The sequence below is a fragment of the Musca autumnalis genome, unplaced genomic scaffold (assembly GCF_047663935.1).
Source record: "Musca autumnalis isolate F117 unplaced genomic scaffold, ASM4766393v1 scaffold_1, whole genome shotgun sequence".
Taxonomy (NCBI): Eukaryota; Metazoa; Arthropoda; class Insecta; order Diptera; family Muscidae; genus Musca; species Musca autumnalis.
In genome coordinates, this window is record NW_027411644.1 from 78,894,076 (window position 1) to 78,907,109 (window position 13,034).

At 28.1% G+C, this 13,034-nt stretch overlaps 1 protein-coding gene across 1 annotated transcript in view; it reads left to right on the top strand.

The window, feature by feature from the left end:
* Positions 1-3,288: 3,288 nt before the first annotated feature.
* Positions 3,289-13,034, top strand: part of Delta (neurogenic locus protein delta) — a 32,058-nt gene continuing 22,312 nt past the window's right edge. The window contains exon 1 of the mRNA XM_073982466.1: positions 3,289-4,442. Within this exon, the coding sequence (XP_073838567.1) occupies positions 4,383-4,442 (60 nt within the window). The 5' untranslated portion in view covers positions 3,289-4,382. The remainder of the gene's footprint in view (positions 4,443-13,034) is intronic.

The following is a 13,034-nucleotide window of genomic DNA, read 5'->3' on the forward strand; positions in this document are numbered from 1 at the left end:
TTGCGCTGGAGAAACATAATAAATAAATAAATTACACTGTACAACAAAATTGAACTTTCCTTAAAATTACAAGAAACCCTGCATAGATTTTGAAAGAAGACCGAAAAAAAGAATGCACGTGTATCGGCGTTTTGAAAGTTTACGTTGGAAAGTAACCTAAATAGGCGTTGCAATTTCCGCCCATTTCTACAGGTTTTGAAATATTCGACATCAGATTCCTTGGAATCCTTGCATTTTAGGTATAAAGTGTCTTTGGCAATATTACTGACAACAATGTGGGGTATCTTTTTATGAAAAAATTAACCCTCATGCGAGTCACTAAACGGGTCTTTATTGGTCTCTTTTTTCAAAAACTTTTAAAAACTTTTTAAAATGTGATCGTATCAGATCAAAATATTCTACAAAATTATTTGTCGTATAATTTTACTATAGGCCCCCGAATACACCAAAACTCTAAATCGTACCTAAACGCCAGGAATCTGCAAAAAATAAAATCACGTTTTAGGGTTAATGTTGTAAATACTTTATCTGAGTTTACTAAGTTTTGTCCCACAAAACTTCATTCTAGATAGAAGACGTCAAAGACAAAAATGTTCTCCATTAAATTTCAATATAAGTCGCCGAATAAATGAAATATGTATTTACAATATATGTATATCAAGAAAATATATATCAAATTTGTCAAGAAAACACCCAAATATTTTTTGAATAAATTTGTTTTGTTCTTTTTCGAGTTGATGCATGAAAGTAACATGAAATTTAGTTTTAGACGAAAGATGTTAAAAAAAGAAATATTCTACACAATTTCACTGTAAGTCCCAGAACAAACCAGATATCTAAGTAAAATACTTCGTTAAGAGAATGACGTTACAAAATTAGATATTATAGGTAGAAATTATTTGTTAAACTTTTAGACTTTTAATTAAAATTTATTCCATACTGAGTCAAAATATCCTAAAATATTTCACTTTTTAGGGATTGTGTCAAAAGAAGAAATGTTCCAAATCAGATTTCATTATGAGTTTCTGAACAAAATAAATTTGTAGCTATAATGTTTAACATCTCCAGAAGCTTTCGCTTTTTATATATGATTTAGGACCATACTCTACCGTTTTTATTCACATTTTTATCGTTATCTGCGGTCACAATATATATTTTATTGATGTTTTTCATAATAAATTCTTTCAGAAGATTATGTGTGCTCGATCCAAACTGTTTTTGAAATATATAGAGAAAATATTGATAACCTAGATCGGACTTTGTAAAATTACGTATTTTAGTACTATAAAGTAAAATAACGTCATCAGGATAAGTCATAGGTTCCTGATATTGATATTGCATTGTCTTAATTTTAACTTCTATATCTCAAAAACGGTAAAACCTACGAATATATCATAAAGGTCAATTTGTTGAGAATTTTCACAGCTACAACATTTTCTTTAGGCCCATTTACATAGGACTCGCGATTTCCAAGCAAAATTATGAAAACCTAAAGAACCGCTAAAAATGTGAACATAAATCGCGATTTATTTCAAAATCCCTCCGGCGATTTTTTTGTTTCTTGATATTTCTCATCTATGAGCATTGTAGTTCCAGGTGTAAGCGCCTTTCATTAAAAATTAGTTAAGGCGCACCGTGACTAGACTCAACGATCTAACTACACAAAAACCAAATAGAGTTTTTAGCGATTGCGTCTGTACTTTCATAAAATCTCCAGTAGAAGTTGTTTGTACAAAATTAACTTGAAAATGTTGCACAGTGTTATCAAAAGGTCTTTGGAAATCACATTCAGTGCGGAACTTTTTTCATCGAATCAATATTAAAAAGGCGTTTTCGTTATCAGTACAATATTCCCCACATGGTACCGGTGTGGTACTTTTTGATTATAGCCCCAATGATATAATGCATTTTTTAAGAATTAATTTTTCTAAGAAGTAAACTTTTATTAATAGAGTTTAGAGATTATTTGAAGTAAATAAATCACAAATTAGTAACAGTGTTCATGCTTACTACGCAGTTTTCAGTGATAACTAAGTGTGAAAAATCTTTTACTAAATAAATCCAAATAAAATTTCCCACTACAACAGGTGCCTTGAGTAAGGTAATTCCACAGCATCTGTAGGTAGCAGGATATTAGTTACAGTTTTTTTTTCTATATTTTCGGTTCTTCATCATTATAAATCATTTTCTAAGACCTTATCTTTGGCTCCATAAAACCTAATATTAAATCTCAAGAGTACAGGTGCCTTGAGCTATCACAGAAGTATCAGAATTTGCATCCAGTATCATTTTGTTACTATTGTTAAAAATATCAAGTAAAAAGACAAAGCTACTACTTTCTTTAATTTAAGAAAACATAGTTTTCATCATACCTTATTAGGAAATTATTTTCTTAGGGTGTAATCCTTTAGTAAAGGAGGTTAGAGGGGTTTTTAAGTGAATAAATCACCATTTAGTTACAGTATTCATGCTTATAATTCTGTTTTCAGTGATATCTAGGTATGAAAAATCTTTAGCTAAATAAATCCTAATAAATTTTTTTCGACAGCAGGTGTCTTGAATAAAGTACACTGTAGGGGTGGTCGGTTTAGTAAGTAAACAAATCAGAAATTAGTTACAGGTTTTTTATATGTATGTATGTTTGGTTTTTCATAATTTTTCAAAGATCTTATATTTAACTTTGTATTAAATCTCAACATTACAGGTGCCTTCAGCTATTTTCTTCCATTCTAATACAACAGAATTTACTCAAACTCAGTGTCTTTCAATATCCTTTGTAAATTTTCGTACCTACAAAATTCCCTTTTGAAATAAAATTCCCCTTAAAATGGCAACGCCATTACCAGCATACAATTCAAATCTCATTGAGAAAGTCCGCGAGGCAAGAGATGAATAGAGAACAGAAATAACATTTGAGAACAGTACTTTACACTCAGTGGAGGGAAGATTACCTCAACAGAAAACAAAATAGGAAAACATCTGCTCCCAACACTAATGCACATTTGCTTAACTCAACGAAACACACGCACGCACACAGAGCACAGTTAACAGTGAGTGCTCTTGCTTTCTCTCCTGCTCTTTCTGTGGACGTCGTCGTCATTATGAGTAAGGGTGGGTGTGTGTGTTGTGCATAAGGCTGGATGGCTGGTTGGTTTGTTTGACGAAGAAGAATGAATGAATGAGCGCATCATTGTGTGTGGTGTTGTTGTTGTTAAATGCATTCATGAGCGGGTCGGGCAAGGGAGGAAGAAGAAGAACAAACCACCAAAAAAACATGTTTAACATTTTATTACGGCCGAGCAGCGTTCGCAGAACTTCAATAAGCGGCAGTTTCAAATTGTAGCTTGAGTGGTAAACGTCGTCGGGTCGTGAAGCCACCGTGAAGCAAACCAAGTACTACATTACTTGAAATTTTTAAAGTTAATATCAAACAAGAAATATAGCAAAGAGAAAGAATTGTTGTAATTTACACAATTTTCAAAATAAATTGATTGATTCAAAATAAAAAACATCAACACGAAGAATAAAGTGCAAGTTTTAAAAGAAGAGAAGAAAAATAATTTTTTAAAAAAGAAATGAATGAAAGTTTATAAAGAACTAAAGTTTGAAAAAAAAACGAACTGTTAAAAAATTATTTTAAAAATTAAAACACATTCCTTAATGAAAATAAAAAAGTATTGAAAACAAGTTTTAAGAAAATAAACATTTTCTTTTTTTAATTGAGAAAAAAAGAAGAAAACGTGCTTTGACAATTTTTTTGAAAAAAAATAGAAGTTTGGTGTTGTGTTGATTTTTTTGCAATACCGTTACTCTCCTCCCTCTTTCCACCACCAACAACAACTAGTAAAAAATAACAAAATAAATGTCAAAAAACATGTGCCGCCTGAAATAATAACGTGACAATTTTCCTTGCGTACGATTGTTTTACGTCGTCGTTAATTATTTTTACGCTACAATTTGTTTATAAAAACGCTGAGAGAGTTACACGAACGAAAAATGAGGAATTTTAAAGAAATTTTATAAAACAAAAAGAAATAATTATTTTATTAATTAAATAAATAAAATTCTTTTAACGACGGACGGAGTGCTAAAGCGAAACGAATTCTTGAATCAGAAAAAAGAATTAAAACGAAACGAAAAAAACCTACCTCCCCCTCAAAACACCTAACACCGAAAAATAGGTAAATCTTGGGCGTTTGTGTTTGCTTTGAGCGGTTCGGATCTAGTAGCAGCAGTCTTAGAAAAACAAGGATTACCAAAGTTTTTCTAAACATCATCACCAAGCAAAAGCAAACTTCATACGCTTACCACCACGATCATCATTATCGTCTTCAGTGATATATCATCATCCTAACCACCTCCAAACCAACAAAAACTTCACCATGCATTGGATTAAATTATTATTAGCAGCCTTTTTGGTGCTTTCCCTTATTATTGAAGAGGTATGTTGATTTCAAAACCCCCACAATTTTAGGAATTTTAACCTCTTTCTATGGCAAAATTTGATATTCAAAACTGCAATGAGTGGTGATACATCATTCATTCATTGTATTCACCAACTTCACCACCTTTTTGCATGGTGTTGTTATTTTGTAAAATTGCCCATTCTCTTGTTTTGCTGTAGAGAAGAGAGGGTGGGCCAAATTAACCGGAAACACATGTCTCAAATTAGACTTTGTATAGGGTTCTCGTTTGTAGGATAGTAGCAGGCAAAACTACCTGTCTTTTCGTGGTACTGAAAGCCAAAAACTGGGGATTTTTATAGAATTTCTACAAAATGTCACAAGGGCATCTTTTTTAGGGGAAATAAAAAATTAGGAAAAATATGGAAATTTTTTGAAAATTGAAAAGAATGGAAATTCGTTTTTAAATAAAAAATCACCGAATTAGAAGTCTTTAAAAAATTTAAAAATACCTGTTTTTAGTATATCTAGAAAGTTATTAAAAATCAACGAAAAATTGCGAAAATTTGAGAAATGAGAAATTCGTTCAAAAAAATAATAAAAAAAAATGAAAAATTAAAAAGAAAATTGGTCCAAAATAGAAAAATCAACAAAGCAAAAAATGGAAAAATCTTTAACAAAATTCTGGAATTGCTTCAAAATAAAAAGATTTGAAAATTAAAAAAAAAATTAGGGCCTGTTTATGTATGTCGATAAGAAAACGAATGCGGAAGAAAAACTACCAAATTTGAGTGTGTATTTCAAATTTGTTTTTTTGTTTTGAAGCAAAAGCAAATGAAATAATATTTCAAAAACTAAAGTTTGGGTGCCTTTCATGCGCACACATTTTCGTTTCGAAATACATAAACTGGGGGTAAAATATTTAAAAGATGGGAAATTGGCCCAAAATAAAAAATCATTAAAAAATTTGGGAAATGTTTCAAAACAAAATTAAAGAATTGAAATGTATTGTTGTGCAGAAATATAAGAGGGGGTCTAAATTCAAGGAAATTTGACTTCGTATTCCACCCAAGGTCTTTGGAAAACGTCTGAAATATTCAAAACAATTCCCAAATTTGGAAAATAATGTTCAGGGATTTTTTAGTATTGAAACGCCAGCCGTAGTCGGGTTAAATGTTGAAAAATTAACTAGGTTATCACCACAAAATTTGCTATTTGACTGTAAATCAGCAGCAAAACCTCATTAAAACATCCATTCCTTTGAAAATTTGGAAATTCAAACTCTAAAAGAGATTCGAAATAAACTAAATTTCTCCAAATCTCCCAAAAATTGATACAAATTTTACCTCAAGAACTTCAAAATCAAAAACCGATAGCCTGAAAATGTTGGAAACAAGCTAGAGACGCTTTGACAAAATTATATTATTAGGAGATTTTTGTTTCAATAATTTTGAAAGGATATCTTTGTATGTTGCAAGTACCAAAATTTTTTTGCGTTTTCTGAAATCAATCAATTTTTTAAACATCAAAACCAAATAATATCTCCCAGAAAAGCAGAGAAAACGTTGAGAAAATTTTTATATAAAATTTTTCTGAAGATTTCTTGAGAAACGATACATTGTTTTGAGTTTTGAAAGGGGATCTTTCTTAATTTTGAAAACATGCTAATCACACTTTGAGAAAACATTTAAAAGAATTTTTGTTAATTTAAAAAATTTTGAAATTTCCATTTTTTTAATGTTTTAGAGATTTTTTTATTTTGGTAATTTTGAAATTACCACAATTTTCAATTTTAAAAAATTTCCAAAAAGTTATAAAATTAATTTCACAGAAACTAAATAAAAAACGTCAACAAAGGCCTCAAAATCGAAAATCCAATATTTTTGAAATATATTTGGGAGCAAGTTGAGTTGAAGCATTAAGCTCGGATAAAATTATAATTTGTCCTATATAGCCGGCCTTCGGCCGGGGATTTAAGTATTTCTCTTATGGACAGGAGCCAATCTAGGGAACGGGAACAACATTTTCTTTTCAAATTAAAATTTTTCTCTTAATAGCCGACATTTAACAAGGGAATTTTCGGAACTTCGGAGGCCAATATCTCGGGAAGTATGGATTGCCGCAATAAATGTTATATATAATTGTGATCAGGGTAACGAGAACTACCTGTGGAAAAAATTTGGTCCCGATCCGAGCTTAATGCTTCAACTCATCTTAAGCCTATATTTGAGATTTGAAAATATTTTTCGCTATTTTCAAAATTTTTCTTTTGCCTTTTTAGTATTATTTTTTTTAATTTATTCGTTTTAAAAACCTGCCTGGCTTCCTTCTTGTCATGTTTTTTCTTATTAAAGCTGCCACACAAACGTTTTCTTAAAGGCATTTTTTCGTATAAATTTTTTTTGCTGTCATCCTCAAGAAAAACATCTGCTTTAGTTAATTTGTTAATGATATAAGGCTCTGTGGTGTGTTAAAGTAACTCTTTGCGTAGGTCATATTGGCTTAAAGTAAGTCAAAGTCTTTTAAAAAAAGCACACCGAAAACATTTGCATGTGTGTCCATCCATTACTTAACTCCAGCTTGTGTGTGCGCCTTGCCTTACACTTTGCTGGTGATATGATGATGAGGATGATACTAAAAAGCCTGATGGCCTCCTGTTGCAAAATATGTTTTGTTGTTGTGGTGCAGGTCTTTTAGGAGTCCTCTTAAGTTGTTGAATTTTTTCTTTTTTTTTCTGCTACGCACATTTTCATACTTCAAAAAATATCTCCTGCGGTCTTATATCACGTTTGTTGTTGTCGCTTTTTTTTGCCTTCCACTAAGTGCAGGCGGCAGCTGGAACCTTAACTTGTCACAAAACCCAACCATGACAGACATGATGATGCACCGAAAAAAAGTTTAATTTTAAATTAAATTTTTTTAACATAAGTGTAGAAAGAAAAGCAACAAATAAGGCAAAAAATACAAAATAATGAAAAAATGAAGAAAAAAATTAACAACAGCTGGTTTTCCTTGCTATGAAAATCAGCATTTTTTTGCTTTTATTGAAACGTTTTTTTTTTCGTTGGAATTTGTGTTACAATTCTTTAATCTAGTTTTTTTATTAGAATGAAAAATATTTTTGTTAATTAAGCCCATCACAAGTTTTTTTCTTTTTCTTCTTCTCTTCCCTGGTTTAATTTCACATAACTGTTTTTGTTACATTTTTTCATCTTTTGTTTTTTTTTGCCTTGCCATTCATTGTTATAAATTATTAATGTAAACTTCATGCGATGTGTGCTAGTCTTCCTCTTTGAATTTATTGTTTTTTCTTCTTTTTTTGTAATTTTTTGCTTAAGGTATTCAACCTGTCACAAGCCTTAGTTTTTCTTTTTTGCCATTACTTCAACTACTTCATTAATTGTTGCTTTTTTTCATTTTTTCTTGTTTCTTGTTGTTTCTGCTTCTTTCGTTTTCATGGTAATGGTAAAAAAACGCAAAAGAAAAACAAACTTCATAATAATAAAAAAGACGAAAAAATAGTATTGAAAGAACTGGTAATGCTAAGGTTGAGTGATTTTTTTCTTGCAAGTTTTTCATATTTTTCTTTAGACTAAAGTTTTTTCTTTATTTTTTCAATTTGAATATTTTTGTCTTTGAACGAAAAATAAATTAAAAAAAAATCAATTACAAAAAATCTGAAAAATCATATAGAAATGTTTTTTAGCAAATTCTTTCTAATTTTAATTAAATTTTGTTTGTTTTTATTTAAATCATTTCCTTTGGATGCAAAACGATTGTTTATCTTTTCCTATTTTTTTTCTTTTGAAAACCATTTTTGTGTTTTTGTAATTGTTAATTTTTTTAAATTTCATTATATACTATAATTTTAAATAACTTTAAATTAATTGCTTTTACATTTCAAATTTTATCTTTTTTGTTTTAACTAATTTTAATTAAAATTTATTTTTAATATTTAAAATTATTTCCTTTTGATGTTAAAAAAATGCTTGTTCCTATTTTTTTCTTTTGAAAACCAATTTTGTAATTGTTCATTTTTTAAAATTTCATTAAATATAGTTTTCAATAATTTTAAATTAATTGCTTTTAAATTTCAAATTTAATCTTTTTTGTTTTAATTAATTTTAATTAAAATTTATTTTTTAAATATTTAAAAATTATTTCCTTTAAATTAAAAAATAGCTAAAATTTTCTTATTTTCCTCTTGAATTTATTTTTATTTTTTTTATTTGAATATTTTATTGTTTTCTAGGTATTTATTTTTTATATTTTTTTCTATTTAATTTTTTTTTTATTTATATCTTTCATTTTTGTTTTTCTCTAATTTTTTAATTTTTTCCATAGTTTTTTTTTTTAAATTGTCATTAATTTTTAAATTATTCCAATTATCTTTTTAATTTTTTTCTTGAAAACAGAAATTCCTTTTGAAATAAAAATCTCCCATTAGAATTTTGCCCATTTTTATGTTAATTAAAATTACATTGCCAAAAATGCATCATCATTCATTCAACCAACAGCAGGCAGGCATTTCCTTCTCTGCATAACATAACAAACAACACACACAATTCATTATTCCCCACAGCTTCCCCTCCACCCCCTCTATTAAATATACGCTCTCTGTTATCTTATTAACAGAACACTGTTAAATATTTTCCATCCACAATTCATTGAAAGAAAACCATCAATAACAAGGGGGGGGGGGGGGCTCTATGGTTTTTGCAAATGCTGCACTCACACACTAATGGTGGTGACTCTCTTGCACTTGCCAATATTGTTGTTGTGTACGTAGTTGGCAACAACATACAGATGTCTGTTAGTTGAGCCACCACCACCTCCTTTATAACTGCTTTATTGCCCGAAGGCTTTTTATAACATGACAACAACAAAAAAGAATCAAATTCAAAATACACCGTTGATATTTTCACGATCACAACGAGATTGAGAGAGGGAGAATTTGCAACCCAGAGAACCATTAGAGAGGGAGATTAACTAAGAAACAAAAACTTTGTTAAGCCAGCTGTATATAAAATTTTCAACATATGAAATTGAAAACTTGTTTTTCCAACATAATAATGATGATGATGACTTGTTGTTGTGGTTGTAGTTGTTGCTGCTTCTAACAACATGATCATCATTTGTTTTGCAAAAGAAGGAATTAAAAAAAAATAGCAGTCATGCTGATTATGACTTTCCTCTCTCTCTCCTCATTGATTCTCAAAAACTTTGCAATTTATATCCGTTTGTTGTTGTGGTGTGTGCAGCAAGAGAGTGAGTAAATTTCATTATCTCATAATGTTGTTTAACTAAAACTTAATGATCATTTGGATGATGACAACGATCATTGTAGTCATCGTCGTCATCAATGTATATGTATGTTGACCGGCAAATCGTATGCCGTGGGAAACAATTCGGTTTTACTTGAAACATTTTTTTGTGTTGTGTATTAGTTGTTGGTGTTGTTGTTGTGTTATTTTAAAGCTTTGTGTGTGCTTAAGCCAGTCAGCAAGCCAACCAAGCAACCAAGCCAAGTCAGACAAACAGCCAGCCTGCCTGCCTGCCAGCAGCGCAATATGATGATATTGTGAGTTAGAGCAATGGATGGTGGCTTGTGTTGTTGCTGCTGCTTTGGATCACTTTTGTTGGATGGTTGGTTGGTATGTCTTATGGACTGTTTGTCTGTCTGTCCGTCCGTCTGCCAGCCTGCCTTTTTGTCGTCTCTTTGTTGTATCCCCGTGTACCTTGTCTGTGTCCATATGTCTACTTAGAGGAGTTGTATTTTTTGTTGCCTTCTTTTGCTGTCGTTCTTGTTTTTTTTTTTGTTTCTTCATTTCTGTTTTTAGCCTTAAATCGAGGAGTTTTACACATTTTTATAACCGTTTGTTGTTCTTGCTATTGTTGTTGCTTGGGTTTGTTGATGGTGTTCTAAAGTTAATGTTGTATTTTTTTGAGCTTGTCTTCGTTCATCACCATCATCTGGTTTTTGTTGTTTTTTTCTTTTTGTTTAAGGGAGCCTAGATAGCCATGATTTGGGCCTATTTTTTATTCGTTTGTTGGGGGCATGAAAAGGGAATTTGTGGTGGTACAGATTTCGTTTTTTTTTTTAAGATTTTGGGAAGTTGGGAAACTTTTGTTAATGATTCATGTTGATGGCTTAAATGCCTGTTTTGGTCTATTGTTGTTAATTTTTTAAGCCTATTTAGCAAATAAATGTTTGTGTTTTGTGTGAGGCGCCAGTAATTTAGAAAAAAAAAAAACACAAATAATGAAAAATAATATAAAAAATAAAAATTGGGGCAAATTCAAAATAATTAAAAGAATTTATTTTGGAAATGAAAATCTAAAGTCTACACAAATAAATAAAAATAAATAAAAAAATTAAAAAAAAAAAACATTTCAAGAGAAATTTTCATTAGGGAAATCTAAAAATTATTAAACTAAAAAAAATAAAAATACAAAAAAAAAGAAATCAAAGAAAATTACAGAAATAAATACACAAATAAAAATAAATGCAAAATTGAAAAAAAAAAATAAATTCAAGGGAAATTTTAATTTAGGAAAATCTAAAAATGATTAAACTAAAAAATAGAAATACAAAAAATATCAAAATATTACAGAAATAAATACGTGAATAAAAATAAAAAAATTGAAAAAAATCATTTCAAAAGAAATTTTCATTAGTAAAATCGAAAAATTATTAAATTAAAAAAAATAAATTTACAAAAGAAAAAAAGAAAAATATTAAAAAATTACAGAAATAAATACACGAATAAAAATTAATGCAAAATTGAAAAAAAATAAAATAAATTCAAGGGAAATTTTAATTTAGGAAAATCAAAAAAATTATTAAATTAAAAAATGAACAAAAATTAAAAAAAAAATCCAAAAATTTCAAAAATAAATAAAAAATTGAAAAAAAATCCTTTCAGGAGAAATTTTCATTTAGGAAAATTTAAAAATTATTAAAATGTAAAAAATATAAAAAATTGTTGAAAATAAAAATTTCCCTCGAAAGCAAATTTTTTAATAAATCTCCATAAATAATATTGATTTTAATTGCTAACAAAAATAATATATTGATTAAACTAAAAAAATAAAAATACAAAAAAATATATCAAAAAATTACAGAAATATATACATGAATAAAAATAAATAAATTGAAAAAATATCATTTCAAAGGAAATTTTCATTTAGGAAAATGTAAAAATTATTAAACTAAAAAATCAATGTACCAAAAAATAAAAAAAAAAAATACAGAAATAAATACTCGTATAAAAATAAATGCAAAATTTAAAAAAAATAAATTCAAGGGAAATTTTAATTTAGGAGAATCTAAAAATGATTAAATTAAAAAAAAAAATAAATGTAAAAAAAAAATTAAAATCCAAAAATTACAAATAATAAATAAACAATTGAAAAAAAAACATTCCAGGATTACAAAAAAAAAAAATAATAAAAAATTTAAAAAAATACTTTCAAAATTACAAAAATAAATAAAAAAAATCGGAAAAAGTCTTTTCAGGACAAAATTTTCATTTAGGAAATTTGAAAATTAGGATTTAAAAACTATTAAAATAAATAAAAATAGATGTAAAAAATATAAAAAATTGTGGAAAATAAAAATTTCTCTCGAAAGTAAATTTTTATTATGTTGCAAAATTTTTGCACTTTTCAATAAATCTCCATAAATAATATTATTTTAATTGCTAACAAAAATAATATATTGATTTCAATTGCTCATATCCCTTAAAATTTTGCAAAAAAGTTGTAAAATTGTTGTACGTTTCAATAAATCTCCTTAGCAATACTGATTTCAATTGCTAACAAAAATAACCCTAAACATTTTCAAAAGGGAATCTGTGATTGTCCACAGAAATTTATTCCTCCTTGTGGCTTTCTAAAAATACAAAAAGTTCCAAAATATAGTCAAAAACAAAAATTTCCCTCAAAGGGATATTTTTATTAATGGGCCAAATTTGAAATTTCCAGCCTATTTTAAAAGATCTTGATGAATAGTGATGAATTCCAATGCTAACAAAAATTTCCCCAAAAATTTCCCAAAAGGGAAATTTTTTGTTTTGCACAAAAAGTCAATGCTTGGATCATAGGCTTTCTAATAATGCAAAAATTTTTCAAACATTCCCAAAAACAAAAATTTCCCTCAAAGGGAAATTTTTAATTATTGGCCAAATTCAAAATTTCTTACACATTTCAACAGATCATGAAGAAAAATTATGATTTCCAACAAAAACAAAAATCAATCCTAAGGTCGTATGCTTCCTAAAAATTCAAACAATTTTTAAAAATTTTCAAAAACTAATTTTTCCCTCGAAGGGAAATTTTTATTTATAAGCTAAATTTAAAATTTCTTGCATATTTGAATACAACTTGATGAAAACAACAAAAATTTCCCAAAAGTGAAATTTTTTGTTTTTCACAAAAAATCAATCCTAGGGTCATAAGCTTTTTAAAAAAAATTGAAAAAATCATGGAAAACAAACATTTCCCAAACTTTCTAATACATTTTATTTGATCCCAAAAGAAAATTTTTTCAAAAATAAAATCATAAAATTTCCCCACAATAAAATTTTTAAGATTTTTTCTAAGGAATTTTTCTATTTCGCTCCCTCTCAA